The 26,710-nt window shown below is 48.3% G+C and overlaps 1 protein-coding gene across 1 annotated transcript in view; it reads right to left on the bottom strand.

The window, feature by feature from the left end:
- MAPK1 (mitogen-activated protein kinase 1) overlaps positions 1–9,111 on the bottom strand; it is an 84,906-nt gene extending 75,795 nt beyond the window's left edge. The window contains 1 exon segment of the mRNA XM_078154487.1: positions 8,753–9,111. Coding sequence (XP_078010613.1) covers positions 8,753–8,877 — 125 coding nt within the window. The 5' untranslated portion in view covers positions 8,878–9,111.
- Positions 9,112–26,710: the final 17,599 nt, after the last annotated feature.

Raw genomic sequence — 26,710 nt, 5'->3', positions numbered from 1 at the left:
CCTGTGAGGCAGGTATCACAAACACTGTTATGCCCATTTTACAGATGAGGAAACTGGTTGTGCCCATGATCCTGCAGCTAATATCTGGGGCAGGATTTGACTGAGATCTCCTAATACTATGGCTCACACTCCATAAATATCAAGTCATGCTGCCTCTACATTGTAGGTGGCACAGTGGCTAGACCCCTCAGCCTGGAGTGAGGAAGACCCGAGTTCAAAGCCAGTCTCAGATAATACTAGCTGTGTGACCCTGGGCAAGTCACTTAATGTTGGTCTATCTCAGTTTCCTCAGCACCTCCCTCTCAGGACTGTGGTGAGGATTACATGAGAAGAGATTTGTAAAGTGCTCTGTGAAAACCAGCTAGACATTACACTTAAGAGTCAGAACCCCATGACAAGAGTAGCAGCTCATTGTGATGATGATGCCTTAGACATTATTTCAGAAGAAAAAGTTCTACTCCCTGCCAACAACCTGCAGGTCAGAAAGTCAGGTCCAGGAGGATTTGTCACATGCTTCAGGTCTGAAGCCTTTTATGAGACAGTAACCACCTAGAAAGTACTTTGCACATAGCAGCCCTATAAAATACACAAGATCAGAAGTATTACTCCCATTTTACAGAAGAGGAAACTGCAGCACAGAAGAGGCTCGAACAAGTCAGAAAACTGGCAACTGTAGGCTAAAAAACTAGCACGAGAGCTGCTTGCTGCCGAGTCACTTCAGTCACACCCCACTCTTGGTGACCCCAACTGGAGTTTTCTCGGCCAAAGATACTAAGGCGCCTCGCCATGTCCTTCTCCAGCTCATTTACTTAACAGGTGAAGAAACTGAGGCAAACAAGGGCTCGCACAGCTAGGAAGGCTGCATTTGAAGTCTGGTCCTCCTGACTCCGGCCGGCACTCTACCTACTGCGCCATCCAGCTGCCCACTGAGGGAAAGGTAAGGTATTTGAAATGTAGATACTGTTACACATTTTCCCATACATTGTGTCATTTAATCTGCAAACCACCGGGTGAGTTAATCATTACCCTGATGAGAAAGCTCAGGCTCAGGGCTTCAGCTGTAAAGTGGCCCACACAACTCAAAGCCATCAGCCTCACTTTTCTTCAGGGCCTTCACTTCGAAGCTACACAGACAGGGACGGGGTCAGGAGCAGAACTCGGATCTTGGCACTAGCCAAGTTCCATACGCTTTCCACCATAATACAGAAAGCGACTCCCAAGAATGACTTTAAATAAATTGAATATCCAGACACGACTTCTAAACAGTCATTACAGCTGAAAAAAACATACTGTTCTTTGTGAGAGGGAAAAGCAAGATGAAAATCAGGGGAAATTCTTCCAGCTTAAAACAACAGGCAATGGAAAAGGGTTAGTCAGTACTGAAGGGAACAGGGCGGCCATTCAACAAACCTACATGCTGCTATCTCAAAGAAGGCTTCCACTCTAGCACAAACTAAGAAAAGCTAGCCCAATCCCTCAACCAGCCCATTTCTGTCACTCACTCTTTAATTCAATGCAGCAAATGTTTTTTTTATTTTTAACATGTGTTTTTAAAACTTTGGGTTACAAATTTTCTCCCTTCCCCCTCCCCACCCACCCTCACTGAAAAGGCAAGCATCTGGACACAGGTTACAGATGTGTAGTCATGCAAAACACTTCCACAGTAGTCCTGTTCTGAACACCAATGCAGCAAACACTGACAAAGGCAGGAGACAGGTCCTTACCTCAGGGAGTTTATAGTCTAGTAGAAAGAGGTACAGACAAGTAATCCCATGAAAAGCAAATAAGCAAATGCTCCATGAGGTCTGAGGGAGGATCACCATGGATGGACTGAGAGATGAGGAAAGAAGACCCCATGAGACAAACAGCTTCTGAACTGGACTTTAAAGTATGAGGGGAAAGAGAGATGGGATAGGAAGGAGATGTGAGAAACCATGCCATAATGAGGACCAATTAAAGTAAGACAAAAACGAGAGAGACAGAGAAGGAGGGGGGGAGGGGAGAGAGAGAGGGGGAAGAAAGGGGAAGGAGGGAGAAGATATAGAAAGAAGAGGGGAGGATAGGAAGACAGAGACAGAGAGAGACATGGAAAAGTGATTTATTCTACTTGGGTGTAGAATTAGAAGAGCACAGAAGTTGCAGACAGGCCAATTCTAACTCAATCAATATAAAAGAAACCTTATTAGACCAGTCGGGCTCAAGGAGTGAGCTCCCCATCCCCGGACATCTTCCAGCAGAGGCTGTATAAGGCAATGGCAGTAAGAGAGAAGATGAGTGGGAATCTGCAGAGGCTGGGCTAGATTACTTCAGAGGCCCCTCTCAGCTCCTGGAGTTGGTGCTTATGGAAGGCTCCGAATGCCAAACTAAGAAGCCTGAACTTTATTCAGGCAGTCAATGGGGAGCCACAGACAGAGCTCTGCATAGGGACTGAAAGGCTGGCAGCACCAAGTACTGCTCAGAAGGGGCAGTGCCCACAGAGATCTGTTAGGAGTCGAGCCAGTGCTGGGGGCAATGAGGACCTGTAATCACCATGTGGGGGTGGAAAGATGATGGGCACAAGAGATGCTACAAAGATAAAATCCAAAAAGATCCCAAGTCCCCTAAAAAACCTGAAATTATTTTCATCTTACACTCTGCTCTACTTCCATCCTCCATAACAGTGGTTCTCAAACTTTTGGGTGTCAGGACTGCTATTTTATACTCTTAAAAATTATTGAGGATACCCCCTCCCCCCAAGTTCTTTTCTTTATGTGGGTTATAGCTGCTGATATTTGCCATACTAGAAATTAAAATGCCTTAATTAATCAAATGAGATAATATTAGTAAAAGGCACTTAGCACAGTGCCTGGCACACAGCAGGTGCCAGAGCAATGCTTATTCCCTTCCTTTTGCCAGGCCCCACTTCCATGGAAGAAGTTGTGGGTCCTGGGGATCCCCAGGCCACACGTAAAGCACCACTGTTCTTTAAAGCATGTGTCCCCAAATCCCATCTCTTCCTGTGAAATGTCTTTGAGGTTCACCCATTCCCCTTCATTCCACTGCCATTCATTCCCCTAATCCAGGTCCTTATCAACACTGAATGAGAGAGGCTCTCCTAGGACAGATCCAATCCACAATGCTGCTTAAAGCGCTGCTGGTTACATCACCCTCCAGTCCACAATCGGCAATGAAAGACTCAGTACCGCCTATGGGAGCAGGGGTCAGCTCTTAAGGCCCTCTACAAAGCAGCTACTACCCCATTCCCCAGGCCCCACCTCCTGTCAATCTTTCAAGGTTCCTGGACTCCCTGGGGTGGGTGCTTCCTCTCTCTACCTACACAGATCCAAACAGGCTTCCCAAATCTCTGTTGCACCACTACCTCTTCCAGCTGATTTCCCACACTTCCCAAAATACATCCAGCATTCCAGTCAAACCAGTCTCCTGGCAATACTTCATTGGTGTCTCTCTCCCTCTGGCCTCTGTCATTACCCTAATCACCGAAAAGGTCCAACACTCTCCTCCACCTCTGCTGACTCTTCAAGGCCCAGCTCACTGCCCCTCTTGCCAGAGACTCCAGACAAGCCTTTCTCCTTCCCCAAAGGACCACATGTCTAGTCAGAAAGGACAACACACACCTAGCCCTCCGTGCATAGAGAACACCCTGAATCTTAACATGCACGAGAGAGATGCCTTGCTTGCTAACTCCAACAGTTCACACCCACAGATGGAAGCCTCTCTCTGCCCTTCATCCTGAGCAACTCCTGCTCATGTTTTCCCATCAATCTTAGAATCAAAGGATTTAGAGCTGGAAGGGACTTTTTAGAGGCCTACAACTAAGGAAACGGAGAAGAGATAAGCTGGCTTCCCCATGGTCACAGAGACAGTAAGAGAGCCAGACTTCAAATATGGCATACCTACCACCATGCTGCCTAAACAGAGCCACCCCCACAAGCTGGCAGCCTTCAGTGAGCTCTTAGTGACCCCTGAACCTTTCTAATGGATGCCCCTCAATAAACACGGCCTCCCAACATTTCCAAATTGTGCACATCTGTCCCTGCCCATGTCTCACCTTCGATTATCTCTAAAGACTGATTGATCCATCATGGGTGCAATGCTGTTGTATGAGCTCTGACCTCAACCTTACAATAAGGGTGGAGACAGAAAATGGACTCAGCCTCACAACGCAATAGGACCAGGCTTCCTGCCCCACCCCACACACTTATTTCCCAGAGGATTCAGTTTCCTCATCTCTAAAAGGAAACGGTCAAACGAGATGGTCTCTAAGAGCCCCTCCAGCTCTAATGGAGCTCCCTATGAACTCCTCCCCTGCCATGACATGTGCCCTGTCTTTCTCTGCACCCTTAACACTTTGCTTGTCATAGTGCCCAGGACATAAGTGTGCGATAAACGTTTGTTGACGCACTAGAGAATGCTATCCTGTTTCCTGCTCCGCCACAGTCCATTCCTCCTCCCTTCAATGCTACTTTCCCTATTCACCAAGTTTCACTGTCGCTGCTGCTGCTGCTGCTGGTTGGGCTTTTGTTGCTTTGTCGTTTTTTGTCTTTTTGAGAAGAGAAGGGAACAAGGGGTAGAAGAAAGAGGGGCTCAGTAATATTCAGTCAGTCAATAAGCTTTTGTTAAAGAGGCAAACCCGTTGCCTGCTCTCCAGAAGTTCAGTCTAATGGAGAATGCCGGCCAGGGCACCTCCGCACCTAGCTTGCACTAAGACAGATGCCGAGCAGGAGGGACCAGAGGCCAGCGAGTCAAACAAGTTACCAAACCTTACCGGTCCTTTGTTGCCTCATCCCTCCTAGGACCCCCCAAATTTGTGATCTATACTTCCCTCTCTTTCACCCCCTCCATTCACTCAGTCGCCAGATCTTGCCTACACGTCTCCCATCCATCCCCTCAGAGCTATCTCAAGTCAGGTCAACAAGTATTTATTAAGCACCTACCAGATTCCAGGCACTGAGCTAAGCCCAGGGATACAAAACAAGGAAAAAACAGTCCCTGCCCTCAAGGAGTTCATAATCTAATGGGGGGCAAAGAACCACACTCAATCTCAGAAGGAAGGCACTAGAATTAAGAGGCCTGGGAAAGGCTTCTTAGAGAAGGCAGGATTTTAGCTTGGACATGAACAAGTTGGGGAGCCAGGAGGCAGAGACGAGGGAGAGAATTCTAGGCATGGGGGATGAGTGAAAAGGAGTCCAGAGATGGAGTGTTTGGTATGCGCCACAGCAAACAGGCCAAGGTCACTGGATCACAGAGTATATAGAAGGGAGTAAGACGTAAGATGACTGGAGGGGGGTGGGGTTGGGGGTGGGGCAAGGCTTTAAAAGCCAGAGAGAGGATATCTGACACAGCTGCCTCCATGTAAAGAGGCATGAGCCATTCTTGTAGCTCCAGCGGGGACCAAAGGGAATAAAGTAAGTTGTTAGAGAAAAGTCTGGCTCAGTACACAGAATGCACTTTCAAACAATTAAGAAGATGTTACTGATGGAATTCATCCTTCAGGTGGGGTTTGAATCGGATGATTTCTAAAGTTCCTTCCTAGTCTAATGTACTATGAAGCCTTGATTCAGCCAGAGCTGTTCAAAATACAATGGGACGTTTCAGGAGACAACAAATTTGCCTTCACTGTAGGTGTTAAAAACAGACCCCAACGGTCAATTCTGGAGGAAGTGGGAGAAGGGATTCCTCCAGAGGGACTGGATTGAAATAGATGACCTTTAAGGTCCCCAGGCCTAGCCTTGGAAGTCTACCTTCCTGTGATCTGTCCAAGGTTACATGTATGCAGCTCACAGCCACCAAATGGTTTCTCCTTCTACCCCGACGCCCAGGTGCTAAGGGGCCAAAGTCCACATTCACTGGGTTCTCTCCCCACCCCGTACCACCCAGAGACCTGTTCCTACCCTCCCTTCAAAGCACAGCAATTATACCGGAAAGAGCTTTGTGCTCAACTGGGTTCCTACGAACCAGAACAACTCAATATGCCCAGGGGCGACACGTCTTTCAGGGGGAAGGAGAGGGGAACACAGGGAAGGCTGGGGGCTGGAGAGCTGGATCCTGATTCCTTAATATCAACATATGGTTCAAGATTAAACTATATATGGCATTGCAGAAAACTACCAACAGTGGTGTTAAATTATAAATACCAGAAAACTCCAAGAGGAAAGAGAAAAAGTAGTTTTACTAGTAAAGCATCAATAAACTTTTTAAAATTCCAATAGCAGCCAAGTCCTCCACTCCAACGAAAACAATCTAAAGAATGCTTTCAAATCCAAGAGTAAAGGACTGGATGCATCACAACACAACAACTATGAATTTTCTATTCACAAAGCCATGCTAAGTGGTATATCACTATGAGAAGTCCATACTTCCCTTCCAAAAATAAAGCAACCCCAGTCAGTCCTAAGCACTGCTTCTGAGCCCTGCCTAATTACACAAGTCCAGTAACAATTACATATATCATTAAGTGTTCTAAGTTTGACCAGTTCCCAAAACAAAATCATTCCAGTGGGGTCGGCCTTCTGCTGCCTCCACAGCAGGGTCTGGGCGACAACTTCTTAAAAAAGAAGTAAAGAGAACATGGGTCACAACACCCTATCGAACACCCTAATGGAGTTCTAGGAAGGAACAGAAAAGACTGTGGGAGAGGGCAGACAGATTGAATCTGGAAGAATCAAGTGGCACCTAGAATAACCACCAGGAGCAGGCCTGGTAACTGGGAAGCAAAGAAACAGCAAAAGCAACAGAGAAAAAGAGAGAGGGAAGGCGGGTGTGAGGAAGGGAGGGTGTGAAGGAGGGAAGGGAAGAGGGGGAGAGAAAGAACAGAAAGAAAGAGAGAGAGAATCCATCATGCTTGGTTCATTCTAAGAAGGAGCAAGAAAGGACCACCCTGGCTGAGCTCTCTCTCACTTTGGGGAATATATGGTAAGACAGAGCCACAATGCTCAGAAGAGTATCATTAAAAGTCTGAATTCTACACCAGATAAGATGACAATACTGAGGTTTTTTGAGCAGAATAATAAGATAAAAATAATTTCCTTTTGAATCACTGAAAAATACACTTGAATAAAAAATTTGTTATCTCAACTCTTATTTGGATGCTTCCATATGATGTCATTATCTCATTAGGACATCAAACTAGCATGTCTAGATTGACAACAAAAATTCAAGTGAATCCAAAGGGGTTAGAATAGGCAGATCATCAGGGGCAGAAATGAGTTGGAAACCAAATACCTGAAAAATTTCCCATCCATACTTTCTGTGATTCTATTAATCATTAAATGGTTTTTTTTAAAAGCACAATGTACAACTGTTCAAGTCTCAAACCAATAAAAGGCCATAAAACAATAACGCTAAACCCTTGTCCACTAGATTCAATTCAACAAACATTAGACAGCTACCGAGTGCAATGAAAAGATGTAGGTGGGGATGCAAAGAGGAAAAAAGGGAAATTGTTCCCACCCTTAAGAAGCTTATAATTTACCAAGGGAGGCCAATATTAGGTCACACAATAGAGCTTTTAAGCAGAATCTGATGGTAACCAATGAATAAACCCATCTCATCCTCCAAAATGTAAGATCTCAGATGGCAGCCCAATGATTAAAACTAGGATTCTGCCGAATGTAAATATGAAAAGAGGGAAGGCAACTCTAACTCTGCTGCTAAAGGGAACACGATGGCACACTGAAAAGGGTGCCTTAGAGTCAGGAAGAGAGAATCAGGAGTTCCAATCCCGACTCTGACGAGTCTCAGGTCTCCTCATTTGTTAAGTGGTGATATGTGCCCTGACCACCTACCAGGATCACTAGGAAGAGCCAAGGTCCTTAAGCTCCAGATAAATGTACTTCTCTGGGGCTCTGGGTGAGATGTCGAAGGGCTATTGCTTCTATCAGCACCACAGCCTGGAACTGTGGGTGCCACGAAGGGCTTCATACATTGTGTGTAAAGTCCCCTTATAAAATGATCCCGCAAGGATCAGCTATGGAAAACTCTTCAAGAGCAGAGCAGTAAAGGAGAGTGAGTGACAAGCGGCAGCAGGGACCATCCCTCGACTCCAAGGAGGCCCATACCCAGCATCTCCAGAAGACAACTTGAAGGGGCATTCCTGGAGGATTTTTATGCTCCAGGGGCAGATGGACACGACCTAGGCTCGAGCTCCAACCCTGCCCCTGGCTGTGTGACCTTCATCTCCCGGCCTCTGTTTCCTCATCCGTAAAACAGGGGCGAACCCTGCGGCGCACACGGGCCAGCCCCCCCACCCCACCCCGCCCAGTTACTGGATACTGTTACTGATCCTGTTACTGTTACTTCCTTTGGGAAGGACTCGGGATCGTCTTCCCAGCGGCCGCGAGCATCTGCATCACATCGGACCCGGGGGTGCAGGTGGGGGACGACTTCCAGTCGGTCGCGTTAACGAGCCCCCCCACCCCCACCCCGGAGCCAAGGAGAAGCTGGGCTGGACTCTGGAAAACCCGCCCGAACCAGCCATCTTGGGCAGCTCCGGGCTCCCCGCTCCCCTCACGCTTCCATTCAAATTCAGATCGTGTCTCCATCCTTCCACCCAGCTGGTAACCAGGCAGAAAAGGGAAAAGGCCCCGCGGGCGGGCCCGGCCTCCCCCAGGGGCCCCCCGAGGCCACGGGCGGCCTTGACAGCCCCTCCCCGGCCTGGGCCTGGCCGGCCGCGGCTGCGGGAGCCCGAGGGTCGCGGCAGGGGGTCGGGGGGGTCACGGCGGGGGGGGCCTCCCTCCCCCGCCCGGGCACTCACCACACCATGCCGTAGGCGCCCTCGCCGATGTAGGAGAGGTTGGTGTAACGCGGGCCCACGTCGAACACCTGCCCGCGGACCATCTCGGGCCCCGCGCCGCCGCCGCCTCCCGCCGCCGCCGCCATGATGGCCGCCGCCGCCGCCCGGGCCGAGGGGAGAGGGAGGAGGAAGAGAAGGGCGAGGGCGAGGACGGCGAGGACGACGAGGAGGGGGCGCCGACCACCGAGCCGCCGGGAGCTGCGTGCGTGCCCCGCCGAGCGCGCTGCCTCCCGCTGCCTCCGGCCCGCCGCCCGCTGCTGCCGCCCGACTGCCTGACGGACCGACTGCCTGACTGACTGGTGCGCCGGAGGGCGGGCGCGCGGCGAGGGGCGGGGCCTGCGGCGAGCGCGCGCCGATGCGGAAGGCCCGGCCGCGGGGGTGGGGGGGAAGCCGAGGCTTCGCAGTCACGTGGGAAGGGAGCGAGCTGGGAGCGGAGGGGAGGTGGACGCGCACGCGCACACGCCGCAGCCCGGGGAGAGTCGGGGAGGAGGAGGAAGACGAAGACTTATAGGATAAGGAGAGGGGCCGCGATAACGTGAGGGAGAGCGGCAGGGAGGAGGCCGAAAGGAGGACCCTCGGTCCGAGGTGACGACTACCGCACCCACGCACCCCCTACTGATGGGAAGCAAGAGACACCGGACTACGCATGCGCCGGGAGGCGCCGCCGCCCGCCCACGCCCAGCCGCGCGCCGGCGCCCCCTGCAGGCGGGCACAGACACGCCCGCCACATCCACGCCCTGGACCCAGACCCAGAAATGGAAAGCCACGCATGCGCCGCACAGCTCTGCGGGCGGAATCCACGTTCCCCCACCCTACCCCGGTGGTGTCGTGCGTGCAGCGGCGCCCTGGTCCAGTGAGGCAGTCCTGACTCGGGACCTGATGTGTGCCCGGCGATGTGCTACGTTCTGGGGGGTGCAGAGAAATGCAGAAATCAGTCCGTGCCTTCGGTGGCCTCCCCGTCTAATTGGGGGAGCCCCCAGGGTAGCCCTCCTGGCTGCCCCAGAGACACGCATGCCAGATATGCCCAAGCACGCCCGCAGGCACAGCCTCCACCCAGGACTGGCAGGCCCTGAGATGCCCGTGCATGCCCTCACTCTCGGGGTCAGGGCACCACCTGCCCTCACACATCCAGCACTCTACCTGGGGCCACACACATAGCTGGGCCCCGCTTCTCCTCCTCCAGGCACACACTCGGAGATGGGGGTCACATGCGTGCTGAGCACACCCACACACACCCCCAGAGACTCCTAGTCTTCCCATACAAACGCACTCGCTGGCAAGCTCAGAGCCACCCACGAGCCCCTCGTAGATATCCAAATGCCCAGACCCCACCCACCCACACACTCAGAAGCACCTTTTTCTTCCTGAACATGCCATTCCAATGTACTCAGATGCGCACACTCAGACCTCCCCCCCAGACACACACCCCACGCAGACATGCTCAGTCAAAAACTGAGGAGGCCTCCCTCTTGTCCCTACACACATTGTTCAACAGAGCCTCCAGAGACACATCTCTGTCAAGTCAGTCATGCTCAGGGACACAGGTACCACTCACCCACTCAAGAGATGCCGAGTCCATCTGCCCCAGAGACACAGACATACACACAGACCCCAATGGCCACTCAGCATGACATACGTATTCTGCCTACTGCTCCAACGCCCTCAGAGACACACCCTGAGACCCCACGCTCCCTCAGGATAGTATCACAATGCTGAGAGATGCACCCAAACACACGGACACAGAGGCACTCATGCACCCCTGTTCTTCCGATACACACCATTCCAAAGACACACTTTTCATCTTGGTGTGATGCAGTAAGAGCTAATAATAAATTATAATAGCTAACAGAATAATAATATTAGCTATAGTGCCTCCTACCTGTCAGGAACTTTCCAATCCTGACAACTACCCTGGGAGGTAGGTGCTATTATTATGCCCCTTTTACAGTTGAAGAAACTGAGGCAGCAGAGGTTATATGACTAGCATAAGGTCACAGTGCTAGTGAGTGTCTGAGGCTGGATCTGAACTCAGGTCTTCTTGACTGCAGGCCCAGTAGTCTATCCACTGCACAACCTAGCTGCTTTATAGAAGGTTTGCAGATCACTTAAATGTTATCTCATATGGTCATTATGACAATCTTAGGAGATAGGTGTCATTATGAGTCCCATTCTTCAGATGAAAAAACTGAGGCCAAAATAGGTTTCTTTGCCCAGAGTATTAGTGGAAAGAACACTGGCTTTAAAGTCAGAGGACCTGGGATCAAATTCCAGCTCTGCCAAGTGTGGGGTTATTTAAATGTAGCATTTTTAACTTCTGTAGGCTCATTGCTAAAAGGACTCTATAATAAGGTGAAAGGTAATAAAACACTCCAAGATGCAGCTCATACACATGCAGAGAGACAAGCAGGTGTGCAGTCTCGGAGGCCCTCCCACCCCACTAGAGACACCCTCAGATGCCCAGACCCCACACACACTCCGAAGAACCCCTCTTCCTGTACATACCATTACAACCCACTCGGATCTCACACCCACTCAGCAATACCACACACACTGAGCTACCCAGCTATTGCCTCCAGGCACATCTCCCCAAAGGCACCCCCACTCTTCCCACATCCACTCGTTCTATACACCTTCCAGACCACCCCCATCCTACAGGCACCTTCCACACATAGAGCCACTGAAACACCCGCTGAGAAGTGCCCTGACGCCTTCATCCTCGATCTACTGCCTCTGCAGCTCTCTGTCTCTCTCACACACAACACACACACACACACACACACACACACACACACACACGCTCACTCACACACACACACACACACACGCACTCACACACACACACACACACACACACACACACTCACACACACACACACACACACTCACACACCCCAGACACAAACCACAGCCAGCCAGAGATAAGCCGACATCATCCACCCGGGTTCAGCCGCTGTTTTTGGAAGCAGGGCGAGCACAGTGCGTGACAAAATCGGAAGCTGGGAGTGTAGCTGCTTGGACCTACTTTGCATATCTGACTTTAAGGCTGCCGTTAGTAAACTCTGAGGAGAAACCGGGGCAGAAAGACTGCCCTACTTCTTGCAAAGTTCTCTGAGGGCAGACTGTCTTTTACCTCTTTTTGTATCCCCAGCACTTAGCAGAGTGCCTGACATATAGTAGGTGCTTAATAAATGTGCATTGGTTGGTGATAGATTGAAAGAGGAACACGGTTTGACTGACGGACTGCATGTAAATGCCCATCAGAATTCTAGAATATATTCTCAAACATGATCCGGGAACCCCTGGAACGAGGAGTGGTTGGTGCCAGGAGCCAGAACAAAGGATGCCAGCCTAAATGAACTTCCTTCTTTGCCAGTTTACTGACTGCCAGGCTGTCGGTACACAATAGATGGATTTCAGCAAAAAAAAAAAAAAAAAAACCAAAGGCTCCAGGTGCCAAGATGTAGCATGTGCAAGTATAAGTTAGATGAATTCATGACTAATTGAAAAACTATTCGAAGACTAGTGATTACTGGATCGATGCTGTGCTCTCACTTCCAAAAAAAACAACTGTTATGAACTCGGAATGAAGGAGATGGAGCTCAATATGAAAGAACACTGAAGAAACTGCAAGCTCCATATGAGTCAGCATCGTGTTGTGGCAGCCAAAGAAAGCTGATGCGTTCTGGGGCTGCGTTCAGAGAGGCAAGCGAGGGAACAGTTTTGCTCTCTTCTGCTCCGGGAGGCAGGGGATCCAGGAAGAAAGGAAAGCATTGACTTTAGAATCGGAGAACCAGGTTCCAATTCCACCTCTAATGCTCACCACCTCTGTGACCTGTCCCTCCACCTCCCTGGGCATCTGTGAGATGAAGGGGTCCGAGGTCCCTGCCAGCCCTCGATCTGGAGCCCTGTGTAATCGCAGGGGCTGGGGCTACTTTCTTCTTCTTCCTTTCTCTCTCTCATAGTTAGGCTGGGTCCCCCAAGGGGGCAGCGACTTCTGTCCTCCAGGTTCTAGTCGGGCTGCTTATGAAAAACGTGTTCTGGGACGATTCCTTGACCAGCCGATGTGGCCCCATTATCAATTAACGTTAGTTAGCTTTTACAAAGGGGTATTAAGGCATAGAGGACCAAAGTGCAACTAAGTCTCTCTCTCACACACACCCCCCGAAAAAGTCTGGGATGCACTCTCCCCCGAGAGCTATGGAATACAGAGCACGTGGCCAAGTAAGTCGCAGTGCCTGGATTCCGGGCTTCTTCTTTCTCCCTTCGGGGAGCCCTCCCGCAGTGCTTAAGGGCAGGTGTCACCGTGGTGGGTGGAGCGCCTGACCTGCAGTGATGATGTTGTTCTGGTTATGTATCTGTGTTTCAGCTGGGTCTGACTCTCTGTGACACCATTTGGGGTTTGCTCGGCAAAGGTGCTGGAGTGGTAGGCCATTTCTATCTCCAGCTCATTTTACAGATGAGAAAATGGAGGCAAATAGGATTAAGTGACTTGCCTGGGATCACCCAGCTAGAAGGCTGGATTTGAACTTTGGAAGATGAGTCTTCCTGATGCCAAGCCCAGTGCACCACCCACTGCACTACCTACCTGCCCCAAAGTCATGGAGACCTGAGTTCAAACCCAGCCTCAAATACTCGCTAGCAGGGTGACCCTGAACAAATCACTTTACTTCTGACTGCCTCGATTTCCTCATGTGTAAAATGGGGATAATAATAACACCTCTCTCCCAGGGTTGTTGTGATGATAACATTTGTAAAGGGCTTTGCAAACCTTAAAGGGCATCTAACTGCTAGCGATGATTATCAGAGTCCCGAAGCTGCAGACTTTCCTTTGCATGCTTGCTCTAGGCTACTGAGGCACTGTGTTACAGGTGCCTGCCTCTGATGCTCGAGGGAAAGCTCATGAAGCCTTCCTCTGGCCAAAAGTGGGGAGGAGACAGAGCCTCTCTCCTTCCTCCCTCCCCCCGTATCCTGCCCTTCCTCCTTCCTGCCTTTCTTCCCTCCCTTCTTCTTGCCCACCCTCCCTCCCCTCCTTCCCTCCCTCCCTTCTCCCTGTCTCCCTCTTCCCCTCCCTTCCTCCTCCCCTATGTCCCTCCCTCCCTTCTCCCCTGTCTTCCTCCCTCTTCCCTCCCTGTTTCCCTCCTCCCCTGTCTCCCTCCCTCCTTCTGAGGGAGAGGTCTCTTAAGAGCTTGTCTGGAACCATCCCAGCACCAGGCTGGCCAGCCAGTGGAAGGAAGCCCAGGTTCCAGCTGGCTGGCTATTTGTATCCAAGCCCCACAGGGAAGGACTGATGCTCTTCAGCCAATTCCAATACACATCCTGGGCAGTATGATCTCATTTCATTTCATCCAATGGCTAGCATTTCAGAATGATTAAAGACTTCTCCCATACCTAGTTTGCAGCTTTAATTGATTTATTCTGTAACTTATTCAGAGGTGCTCTCACCTGGTAAAGGTATGCTGGGTAAAGCGTCTGGTTAGTTACACTGGTTGGGGTGGGGTGATTGATTGATTGACTCAGTGGGGAAGTCTGGACCTTCTGTGATCTTCTGTGACCGCCTCCCTAGCCCTGTGATTGGCTGAGGGTACTGAGGGTGTTTCAGTATCCAGCACAGTGACCTGGGCAGAGTAGGCTTTTCAGAAATGTTCATTGAGGTAAATGGAAATGTTGGGGAGGGAATCATCAGTCCTCTTCAGAAAGCTGGCGATCTGTGTCCGTTAACTCTGTGTATCCCCAGAGGAATAAGCAAGGCCGATGGACAGATTGACAGGAAGTTGGACAGATTGTTACTGAAGGAAAACAATGACTCCGTTCATTCTGTTCCCTTCACTGATCTCCTTTTCTTCCAAAAGGGAAACAAAGGCACTTTGTACATCTCTATCTACCTCCCCTGGGGGGGGGGGAAGGGGAAGTAAAGTGTGGGCTGCTAGAACTCCCCAGGAGAAAAGCCTTTATTAACAACACCAGTATCAACAAGAGTATTTTTGCTGTTCAGCTGTGTCCTGCTCTGGGTGACCCCATGGACCCTGCCAACACAGTCTATGGGGTTTTCTTGGCAAAGATACTGAGACGGTTTGCAGTTTCCTTCTCCAGCTCATTTGACAGATGAGGAAACTGAAGCAAACAGGGTTAAGTGACTCACCCAGGGTCATGTAGCTAGCAAGTATATCTGAAGTTAGATTTTAACTCAAATCCTCCTGACTCCTGGCCCAGCATTCTACCTGCTGAACCATCTAGCTGCCCATTATAATAATAAATAGCTAGCATTTATGGACTCACCTGGCCTGTTTTGGGGGAGTCTATGATTTTTAACTTTCCAAAGCAGTGCTGGTATCTTACCTAGGCTGCCAGGGAGTAAGAGAATCTCTAATCCCACTTCGTGTTGGGACCCTATTCCTAACTCTGAACTCTACCTTGACAGGCAAAAATGTACCAGTCACATCACCAGGAGCCCCCTAGATAGCCCAAGTCCCTTCTTAAGCTCCAACTTCCATTCTGGAGGTAGAGAAAGATCTGGAATCTGGGATGGGAAATGGTTTCTTTTCAGTGGTACTGTATCATGGAGATCTAATCGTGGTCTGGAGTTCTCCACATTTCTTGGGCAGCTAGGTGGTGCAATGGATAGAGCATTGGGCCTGGAGTCAGAAAGACACATTTTCCTGGGTTCAAATCTGGCCTCGGACACTTACTAGCTGTGTGACCCTGGACAAGTTACTTCACCCTGTTTGCCTCAGTTTCCTCATCTGTAAAATGAGCTGGAGAAGGAAATGACAAACCACTCCAGTATTTCTGCCAAGAAAACCCCAAATGGAATTGGAACGCTAATGCATTGTTGGTGGAGTTGTGAACTGATCCAACCATTCAGGAGAGCAATTTGGAACTATGCCCAAAGGGCTGTAAAACTAGCAATCCCACTACTAGGTCTGTATCCCAAGGAGATCATAAAAAAGGGAAAAGGACCCACACGTACAAAAATATTTATAGCAGCTCTTTCTGTGGTAGCAAAGAATTGGAAATGGAGGGGATGCCCATCTGTTGGGGAATGGCTGAACAAGTTGTACCACAACTGAATGTAATGGAATACTATTGTTCCATAAGAAATGATAAGTAGGCAGATTTCAGAAAAACCTGGAAAGAGTTACACGAACTGAAGCTGAGTGAAGTGAGCACAACCAGAACATTGTATACAGTAACAGCAATATTGTGAGATGATCAGCTTTGAAAGACTTAGCTCTTCTCAGCAATGCAATGATCTTTTTTTTTTTAACTTTGAGGCAATTAGGGTTAAGTGACTTGCCTAGGGTCACACAGCTAGTGTCAAATGTCTGGTCTGAGGTCAGATTTGAACTCGGGTCCTTCTGACTTCAGGGCCGGTGCTCTATCCACTGTGCCACCTAGCTGCCTGAGCAACGCAATGATCTAAGACAATTCCATAAGACTCACAATAGAAAATGTTGTCTACATCCAGAGAAACAACTATGGAGTCTGAATGCCGATTGAAGCAGACTATTTGGTCTCGTGTGTCTGTGTGTGTGTGTGTATGTGTGTGTGTTTCTTGTCCCTTTTTTTTTTGTTCTGATTCTTCTTTCACAACATGACTAATGTGGAAATATGTTTAATATGATTGTACATGTATAGCCTATATCAGATTGCTTGCCATCTTGTGGAGGCGGGAGAGGAGAGAGGGAGGGAGAAAAAAAATGTGGAACTCAAAATCTTATAAACATGAATGTTGAAAAATAATGATTTTTTTAAAAGAAAAAGAAAAAAACTCAGTGGGATCATGGAGAATTGGACACAACTGAAATGACTGAACAATAACTACATTTCTTGGACACTTGCTGGCTTTGTGACTTTAGGTAAGTCATCTGACTCCTCAGTATGTAGAGGGCAGTAATTCTGCCCTCTTGAGATGTAAGAGAAGTGCCTTGTTAACCTTGAATTCTACAATCGGGGGTCTTCATCCATGACATTGTTTTGGTGTGGAGGGCACCATACCAGGGGTGTGCTGGTTAATATCCAGTCCTGGGTAGGGCAGAAGTGTACCCTTGACACTTTGTAAGTTTAATCTGCTTCATTACCATTTTCTCCATCACTTTCTGAAGCCTAGACACTCAACAAAACAGTAGAGCCAGCCCCGATTGGTAGGGTTTCCTGACTTGTGGGTGTGAATGTTCCCACTGACACTGAAACAATCTCCCTGAGATAAAGCAGGTTGGAGCTGGCTCCAGCACAAAGCACACCCTGAAGCCTGACTCCCCTGAGAAGCAGTGAACCAGCCTCAGGAGGGCTCAGGAGGTAGCCAACGCCATTCCGGGACAGGGCACATTGTTCCAAAATGATGGAACTGAAAGCTGCCAACCCTGCCCTTGACTTCCTCCCATTGGCCATGGTTCTCCCGTATGGGACCAAGGACTCTAGGTCTCCGTCCTCTCCCATGTGACATCAAGTTGCTAAGTCTGGCACCAGAGAGATTTAAAATTCCAGTGTGTGGAAGCTTTAGATTTCACATGATGTTTCTAATGGCCAGTCATGGATAAAGCATTGGGATTCAAGGCAGGAAGATCTGGGTTCAAATCCTGCCTCAGACACTTCTAGGTGATGTCATCCTGTGTGAGAAGGAGCCCATGAATGATCAAGAAATATGAAGTATTCAAATAACCTGTTCAGCTCTCCTTAGAAAGTGGAGATCCTTTCGGGGGAAGGGGCGGGAAAGAGATATTGAACAAATGCTTCTGTAGTAAGGATTGTCCCCGGTGCAGCTCAGTCATCACTGTGGGCTCAGAGGAGGCAGGTCAGACATCTCGAGCCTCTTCCTCAGCCCCTCTCCAAGGGAGACTTTCATTTCTGCCAATAAGAGAAGGAGGAGGTTGGGGCCAAAAGCTTGACTACTCTGCTTTCCTCAGAGAGGGGGGTTTTGTTGTTCAGTCATTTTTCAATTGGGCCAGATTCTTCATCATTCCATTGGGGATTTTCTTGGCAGAGATACTAAAGTGGTTGGCCATTTCCTTCTCCAACTCATTTTACAGATGAAGAAACTGAGGCAAACAGGGTGAAGTGACTTGCCCAGGGTCACGCAGCCAGGAGGTGTCTGAGACCAGATTTGAACTCAGGAAGATGACTCTCCCTGACTCCAGGTCCAACACTCTATCTCTTGTGCCACTTAGCTGGCCCAGTTACATTTATCCTCTTTCTTAAATACTGTTAGTCTAGGGGATGCAGTCCTCAGTTTAATCTAACTTCCAATAAGTGTTTATTAATTGAGGCGAACCAAGTTTCAGATCCAAGGCTTGACCCCTTTCCAACCAAATACCAATTCTGCGATAAACATACATTGTACTTAGCCAAGAAATCCATTTGTCCTAATGGGTAGCAAAGTAGAAAGTAGAGAAAGTCTACATATGAGACAATATACCCGGTGAAGGAGAGCTCTCCTATCTGGGAGAGGTAACTCACCTTAACCAATAGAGGGAGTCCTAGATCTCACCCAAGGTGAAGTTTCCCAAAGTGTCTAGTGTAGCAAGCTGGGGAGAGGGGCCTGAAGGAGACTGTCCACTCCTCTCACATCGACTTCTTTCCAGAGTCTTTTCCTTCAGCAGCCTGAAGTGAGGTTGGCACCTTCAGGCTTCTCCCTCGAAGCTGGAAGCCAGAAGCGCCCAGGGCCTGAAGAGACAGAACCCGAGAGCTCGCACCTCTCCCGCTGTCTCTAATTCCACCCTACCCTCACACAGGACAGGATCAGGATATGAATCTCCACCAATAAAGAGAGAGTCCTATCCCAATGGGCTTTGGGACCAAGCTTACACTTCTCCTTTGCCCCAGACCTGCATCAACCAAGCAACTCATGAATAGCAGGAAAAGGGCTGGCAAGTCCCAGGTCTCCCCAGCCCCCATGATGTGTCTCCAGGCCTCTAGCTGGGGAGGCCACATGGGCGGATCTCTGCCTTCTCCAAGGAATTTCCTCAACACTGTGAAGGAGCTCTCCCTCAAGGATATCTGATGTCTGAATACTTCAGTTCAGAAACTCTAGGTACCTTGGACATTCTCCAACTTGGGAATCCCCACAAAGTAATCCTTAAGGCATGAGAAGTCCATTCTCAGAAATTTTAGGGGCTTACCTGATCTTAGAAATGAAACAGAAAGAAGGCAGCCAGAACCTGGAGGTCCATGAGCTCACCTCTCAGACTGGCCAGGGTGTGTGTGTGGGGGGGGCCACTTTTGTCTTGTATCCCTAGTGCTTAGCACAATGCTCAGCACACAGTAGGCACTTAAAGCACTGGAGCTGTGTGCCTCATCTGTTAAGTAATAACCATTTTCTGCTCTGAGGGCATGGTGGAAGAGAGGAATGCTGTCTCCAACCCCCTGAGCACTCAAGTCTGGAAATCCAAAACAGAAAAGTGTCTAAGAAAGGACTGAGTTACTCTAGAATTTACCTTGATGGCGAAGACAGTAGTTCTTCGGCCAAAAGCTTGCCTCTCTGACTCTCAGTGCCAGTCGTTTTGGGGGCAATCCTGGGAGCCAATCAGGGGAGCTCCCTGGATCCCATCTACCTCCCTTGGAAGTCGTCTTTACACAATCATCTGTTCTGTGTAGTTGGGGGAGAAGAGGTGCTTCCTCAATTCTAAGGACTATGCCATAAATGTTCTCTTACAGATATAAAATAAATACAGTGTGACAGGTCAGGAAGGGGAGGAGGTCCAAGCAGGTGAGGGGATCAGGAAAGGTTTCTGGCAGATGCTTGGGCAAAGCCCCGATGTGGGCCAGAGTGAGGACTGACTCTGACATGAATCTAAGACAGGGCAGAGCAAAGACAGAGAGATGGGAGATGGAACATTCTTCACAGAGAAATGCAAATAGATCTGTTTTCTGGAAAGTAGAATACATATGGGGTAGTCATGGGAAACTGCTCTAGAAATAGAGGCTGAAGCCAGATTGTGTGAAGGGCTTTAAATGCCAAGCAAAGGGATTTGCATTTTGTCCTAGAAGCACTAGGGAGCTTCTGAGCTTCTGGAGCTAGAGAAGTCCAGAGCTTCAGTACTGTCAGTTTCACAGCTAAGTGGAGGTTGGATTGGAGAAGGTGGGGACTGGGAAACCAAGTAAGAGGCTATTAAGGGGACAGCTAGGTGGTGCTGCAGTGGATAGAGCCCTGGCCCTGGAGTCAGGGGGACCTGAGTTCAAATATGACCTCTGACACTTGACACTTGCTAGCTGTGTGACCCTGGGCAAGTCATTTAACCTGGTCATTTAACCAATGAAGAAGAAGAAGAAGAAGAAGAAGAAGAAGAAGAAGAAGAAGAAGAAGAAGAAGAAAACTATTATGGAAATGCAGTTGATGAGGGTAGTGATCATATAAGTGGAAAGAAAGAAAAAAAATGACTGAGAGATGTGAACATAGAATGGAAAAGACTTAGCAACTGATTGAATGGAGGGGGGAGTGAAGAATCAAAGATGATTTTGAGGTTAATAACCTTGGTGACTGAAAGGAAGTACCCTTGACAGAAGAGGGGAGGTAATTAAGCACCTACTATGTGCTCGGTACTATACTAAGTGCTTTACAAATATGATCTCATTTGATTCTCATAACAACCCTGGGAGATAGATGCTACTATTATCTCCATTTTACAGTTGAGAAACTGAGGCAGATAAAAGTTAAATGACTTGCCCAAAAATCACATAGCTAGTGAGTGTTTGAGGCCAGATTTGAACTTAGGTCTTCCTGACTCCAGGCCCAGCGCTCTATCCACTGTGATACCTAGCTGCCTCTAGAAGAAGGGAGGGATTGGTAGAGGGGAGAGAAAAGCAAGTTCATTCTGGACATGTTTGATCTACCTGTGGGACATCCAGATAGAGCTATCCACTAGACAGAGGTGATGCAAGACTGGAGCCTCGGTGAACTGGGCAAATATCTTTGCAGCAACTTTGTCCATAAAGGACTGATATGAGAGCAAGAGCCTTTCCCCAGTGGGCATGGGCACAAAAGACATAAAGAAGCAATCCTCAAACAATGAGATGCAGTCTATCAACAGCTACATACAAAATGCTCCCAATGACTAAGAGAAAAGCAAATTAAAAGAACTGTTTTTAGCTCCTACCCGTTAGATTGGCAGAAATGACAGAAAAAGAAGATGGCAGTTGTTGGAGGGGCTGTGGGAAGACAGGCACCCCACTGCATTGTTGGAGGAGCTGGGGATTGGCCCAACAATCCTGGAAGGGAATTTGGAATTATAGGCCCAAAGTCATGAAACTGTGGGCCCCATTAGGAGCCAGCAACACCTAGCAGGCCTATCCCCCCATATAGATCAAAGAATGAGGGAAAGGACCTACATGGACAAAGACAGTCATAGCAGCACGTTTCAGTGGTAGCGAAGTGGATGCCCAAAGGGCCTGAACAAATCGTGGTGTATGAATGGAACAGAATATTACTGCACTGAGAGAAACCAGCCGAGACTCATACAAACAAGCAAAACCAGAAGCACAATTTAGACAGTGAAGTTCTAATGAAAAACAACTTTGGAAGACTTCAGAGCTCGGATTGATGCAATGACCAAAGTCCCCATCAGAAAACTCTGATGGAGGGGGCTGCCCACCCCTACCAGAGAGGGCCTGGGCTCGAGAGGCAAAATAAGATGTCCAAGCTGGGACACAACCAAGAGGTGAATTTGTTTTCCATGACATTACTAATTCGTTACAAGAGAGGGCTTACTTTTTAGGTGGAGGGGGAAAAGGAGTTTGGGAGTATAATAGAAATGCAAAACGAAAAGGAAGAAAAAAGCATCTATGAAATATTTTTAAATGAATAGAAGAGCAAAAAGCAATTCAGAAGAGATGAATGAGTGAGTGAATTAATGAAACATTTATTAAATACTTAGCTATGTGTTAAGCTCTAGGCTAGTCTGATCACAGATAAGTGATGCGAGGTTGGTAACCACTATACTTGCCTGGGTTGCTCAGGCAGTTAAGCTTAAGTGACTTGCCCAGCTAGTAAGTCCCTGGGGCTAGATTTGAACTCAGGTCCTCCTGATTCTAGGGCTGGTGCTCTATCCACTGTGCCACTCAGCTGCTCCTTGGTCCCTCCCATCTCAAGTTCAGTGATTCTGACACTGGAAGGGATGAGATCAAGAATACAAGCAGAAGGGTTGGCCTTGGCAAGGAGAGAATCACCTTTTAATAAAAATCATAAAAATAATAATAGTAGCTAACACACATCACTTACTATGTGCCAGGCACTGTGCTAAGCACTTCACAATTAGTATCTCATTTGATCCTTACAACAGCACTGACAGGTCAGTGTTATTATTATCCCCATTTTGCAGTTGAGGAAGTTGAGGCAAAGTGAGGATAGGTGACCTGCCCAAGGTCACAGAACTGATAAGTGTCCAAAGCTGGATTGGAACTCAAGTCTTCATGACTCTAGGCCCGGGGCTCTGTGCACTGTGATGTCCCGTCACTGCAGAGCATTGGACTTGAAGAAGGGGAATTAGGAGGCCAGGGTGTTTAGTAATATAGATATTGAGAGAAGTGATTATTTCTCTCTTGTATTAAAAACTGATTATGGAATTAGGGCCAAGGTTTTTCCCTTTTCTACTCCCTGTAGATTATTCAGGTAGCCTTTGAAATGCTGGGCTCAGACTGAGGGGGAGAACTCAGATCTGCTCAGAAGGTAAAGAAATTCTAGTGAATTGATAGATTCCGGCCCATTGTGTTTTACTCAGACAGGTCTGAGAAAATGTGGATTCTCCCTTTTGTCAGACAGGTGATATGGGTATAGACTGAGTCATCACAGTCACTCCACCAGCTCCTCATTAGAATAGGTCTACCTCTCATTATAGTGTTTATTCTCTCTCATTACTTGTTAACCAATCAGAGTTAATTGTCACCCTCAGGAACACCCACTCTTCCAAGGGCATATAAGCGATAAGTGGGATCCATGAGGGGTCTTTGACATTTGAGAGGGTATGTAATTATTAATTATATGCTAGCATGATTAATAAAATGTTTACCCAGAAATTATGTCTCTTGAACTTTTTATATGCCACAATAATACATATGTTGAAGTCTCAAAATATGAAGTTACATTTTGAATTATAAAGGAAGGTGCTGGACTCCTTGAGAAAGAAGAGAGAACAGCCCAGGGTGGGGAAAAAACACCCACCAGACCTGGACAGAACAACACAGCTGGATGGAGTGAGCCTCAGAATAGGAGAACTTGCCGAGTAATTGTTGTGGAGGGAGAGTGTGGAACTCGAACAAGCAAACAAACCAACCAACCCAAGGAGTATATCTAATTCTCCCGCTGGCTCACTGAGTGGGCGTAAGAGAAGGCTACCTGAGTAACCTTGAGCAAATCCCTAACCTCTCTGGGCCTCAGTTTCCTAATCTGTATATTGGATTAAAAAGGATCCTACACCATCAATGCTCATCCATATGTATGCCATGCTTGCTGTCATTCTAAATTCTACCCTGGCCCTTTTCCAATTCTATCTCTGAGAACAGTAACCAAGTCAACCCCTCCATTCCCTGTACGGTTGTGCCAATCAATTTTCCAATGACTGTCAGCACCATTCTCTCTGAATTCCCCATCCAAATCACTTGTCCCTGACCACCCCTCTATCATAGGTTTTATCTTCCACTATGAGAAGGTGGAGTTAGTATCTCTCTGGCCTCATTCTCCCGGAGCAGGGGTTCCGGGGTATCTCCGAGAGGATTGGTCTTTTCTCCAATGTCATTGCCTCCAATCTCCTATTTCTGGTGTAGGCTCTCCCCACCCCACCGTTAGCCCCCAGTGCTTCCCATTTAGCCAACCAACATCAATTAGCTTCGACAAATGGATATTAACTTAGAAGACACGGTAAGAACAGAAGTCCAGACATTTCCCCCCACCATTACAGTCTCCTCTACAAACCCTTAGTCCCTGGGGCGAGTAGGCTTAGACTTGGCAGAGTTTCTGCATATCCTGGGTCCTAACGTGCCCGTTCAAATGTGCCATCGATGAGTGATCAGTGGCCGGCGCCCTCTTACAAATAGGGCATGGACTGCCTGTTTTTGCCTCACTAGTGCATTGTACGATGGCCGATCCTAGTAAAGGCTTAATAAATACTTTTTGTTATTCACTCACACCTTCCTAGTAAGCAGTGCTGGCTTCTCCCCAGAGCCCCCTGCTCAGTCATTGGTGTGATTCCTCTCGAGTCTTTGGCTCTGAACTGGATTCTAGTAGCAAGAGTCCTGCTTGCTAATAGCCCTTGATAGAATGGAGCTCCAAGAGGAGGTTGAATCACCTCCCCCCACCAGCAGCTGGGCAACCCCCACATCAGTGCTATGCATAAGCAGCCTTCCGGAAAACAGTTTGCATGCCAGCTCAGGGAAAAGATAGACTCTCCTAAGAGCCAGCCTTCACCGTTTCTGATCATTCTGCCCTGCCCTTCCCCTATAGCTGAGATGCCCTGCTAGTGCCCCTAACAACTTCCTATTCCCTTTGCTGCTGGCATCCAGAGGCAGGCACAGAGGCACCAGTCCTGTGGCTCCCTCTTCAGCCTGGCTCTACCTCCCCTTTACCCGCCTGTTCCTTGCCCGCCCCTTCTGTGGGATTCGTTCCAACCCTCATTCCAATTGCTTCTTTGTTAACAAACATCCTTTCTTCCAAACCAGCTACTATGTACAATGTACGGTGCAGAAAAATAGCCCCTGTCTTCAAGGAATTTGCATTCTTCAGGAGGAGGGGGAAAGAAAACATAGGCACAGATAAGCATAGATATGACAATTTGAGGAAGGACAGAACCCCACCTCAGTACAAGTAATTAGAGGTCTGGACTTGGGGTCAAAAAGATATGGGTTTGAACTCTGCCTCCAATACTTTTTAATTTGTGTGTTTCTGTGTACAAGTCATTGAATTTCTCTGAGGCTCAGTTTCACCATCTCTGTAGTGGGGAGGGGGAAGAAGTCAGGAGAGCTCTCCCTAACCGTGTTCTGCTGGTCCTGGAACACTTCCAGTGGCCAAATCATTGAAATTCACTGAGCCTCAGTTTCACTCATCTGTGTAATGGGGAAGGGAGGAATCAGGAGAGCCCTCCTCATCCTTGTCTGCTGGCCCTGGAACACTTCCAGTGGGCCATGTGCATTCTGGCTTATTGTGGAGGGTCATGGCACTTTGGTGTGATGAAACATGGGCTGTATCAAAGCTGCATCAGAGAAAATTGGTCTCTGAACCAGGAAGAGCTGCTTACTCGGTGGACTTAAAGCAAGTGATTTCGCCTTCGGGGGGGCTCTCCTTCCTTCCAGCCTCCAGAATGAAGAGGATGTAATTCTCTCTTTCTCTCTAGGACTTCCTGTAAAGGATAGGTATATTTACCTTGAGGTAGCTGTTCAGACAGTGCAGAACTGAGACAGAGAGAGGAAGGTGAAGTGCACATTTAACCATCAACCTCTGGAAGAGTCAATAGGATCTCTAACTAATGCTTCTTCAGTCTGCTAATGTATGCTTATGAGTCTTTTGTGTTCTAAGCATTTCTCTTGTGTGGAGGAAATAAATAGCTGTCCTATACCTGAGCTACATTGCATAATGAATATCTTTCTACTCCCTTTTGGGGGGTACCTTAGACAGGAACCAAACCTGAACTTGTATGTATCTCCCCAGGGCTCTGGGGTAGGGGAAAAGAGAGTCAGGAAGTTTGAGATAAAGGGGCTAGCCCCTCTTTTTAGGGGAAGGCTCCCCCTACACACTCAAGACTAAACCAGGGCCACATATTTGGGTCCAGAACAGGGGCTCCCTTTGGGGGAAGAGGGTCGCATGCCAACCTCCTTGAGGCCAGCAGCAGTTCCATGTTGTTACATCTGTAACATGGGAATAATGACAGTATCTACTTCACAGAGTTGTGGTAAGGGTGAAATGAGAGCATGTATTTAAAGCTTCCTGCAAGTCCTCAAGGCCCCATATGTGGGGAGCTCAGGTAAGGCTTTCTATGGGAGATGGCGCTTGAAGGAAGCTAGGGATTCTGAGAGGCAGAGATGAGGAAGGAATGCATTTCAGGCATTTTAGGCCTATGCCAAGGCACTGAGGTGGGGGAAGGAGTTTTTCCTCAATCAGTTTATCCTCTACCTCTCCTTTTCTCACTCTTTCTACCACCTCCCATTAAGTGAAACCTAGTTTTCCTCTAAAGAACTCATTTCTCTCCCAGACTCAGTTTCCTCATCTACAAAAGGAAGGGCTGGACTTTAAGTAAACTCTGAGGGCCTTCCCAGCTCTCTGTGAGCCTGCTAGCCTTCTATGGTGCTGGCCTCACTTTTCCCCCATTTTTATTTATATTTATCTAGAAGCAGCTCAAGAGGCAGCTGGGTTGTCCAGTGGATAGGGTGATAGACATAGAGTCAAGAAGATCTGAGTTCAAATCTAGCTGTAGACACTTACTAGCTGTAAATGGACAAGTCATAGAACCTTTCTCAGCCTGTTTCCTTATCTGTAAAATGGGGGTCATAATAGCACCTAGCTCTCAGTGTTATAGCACAGATCAAATGAGATCATATTTGGAAAGTGCTTGGGAAACCTCAAAGTACTATTTCAATGCTAGCTATTACATTCTTCCCCTACATCCTTCCCCCTCTCCTCCAGGGCTTGAAGCTGGAATCATCACAGTCCTTGCTTCTAGACCCCGACTTACAGCACCAGCAATATTCAACATCCTCCTCTTCTTTCGAATTCATGGCCCCCAATTAAACCACTCTCTCCTGACTGGCCATAGCCTTTGCCTACACTCCTGCCATCGACCTAAGATTTTAGGATTCAGGCTCCTAGACCACAGAGACCATCTAGGCCAACTCTTTGGTGTTACAGAAAAGAACCCAAGATCAGCCCCATGAGAATTAGATAAAGGAATTGAAAGTGTTTTAGCTAAGTGCCTTGCATGAATAGGTATTTAATGCGTGTTTGTT

The sequence above is a fragment of the Phascolarctos cinereus genome, unplaced genomic scaffold (genome assembly GCF_003287225.1).
Source record: "Phascolarctos cinereus isolate Bilbo 61053 unplaced genomic scaffold, phaCin_HiC Scaffold_4;HRSCAF=312, whole genome shotgun sequence".
In the NCBI taxonomy this organism is placed as follows: domain Eukaryota; kingdom Metazoa; phylum Chordata; class Mammalia; order Diprotodontia; family Phascolarctidae; genus Phascolarctos; species Phascolarctos cinereus.
The sequence above is the reverse complement of the archived record's forward strand: the minus strand, read 5'-3'. Positions and strand labels throughout refer to the sequence as shown.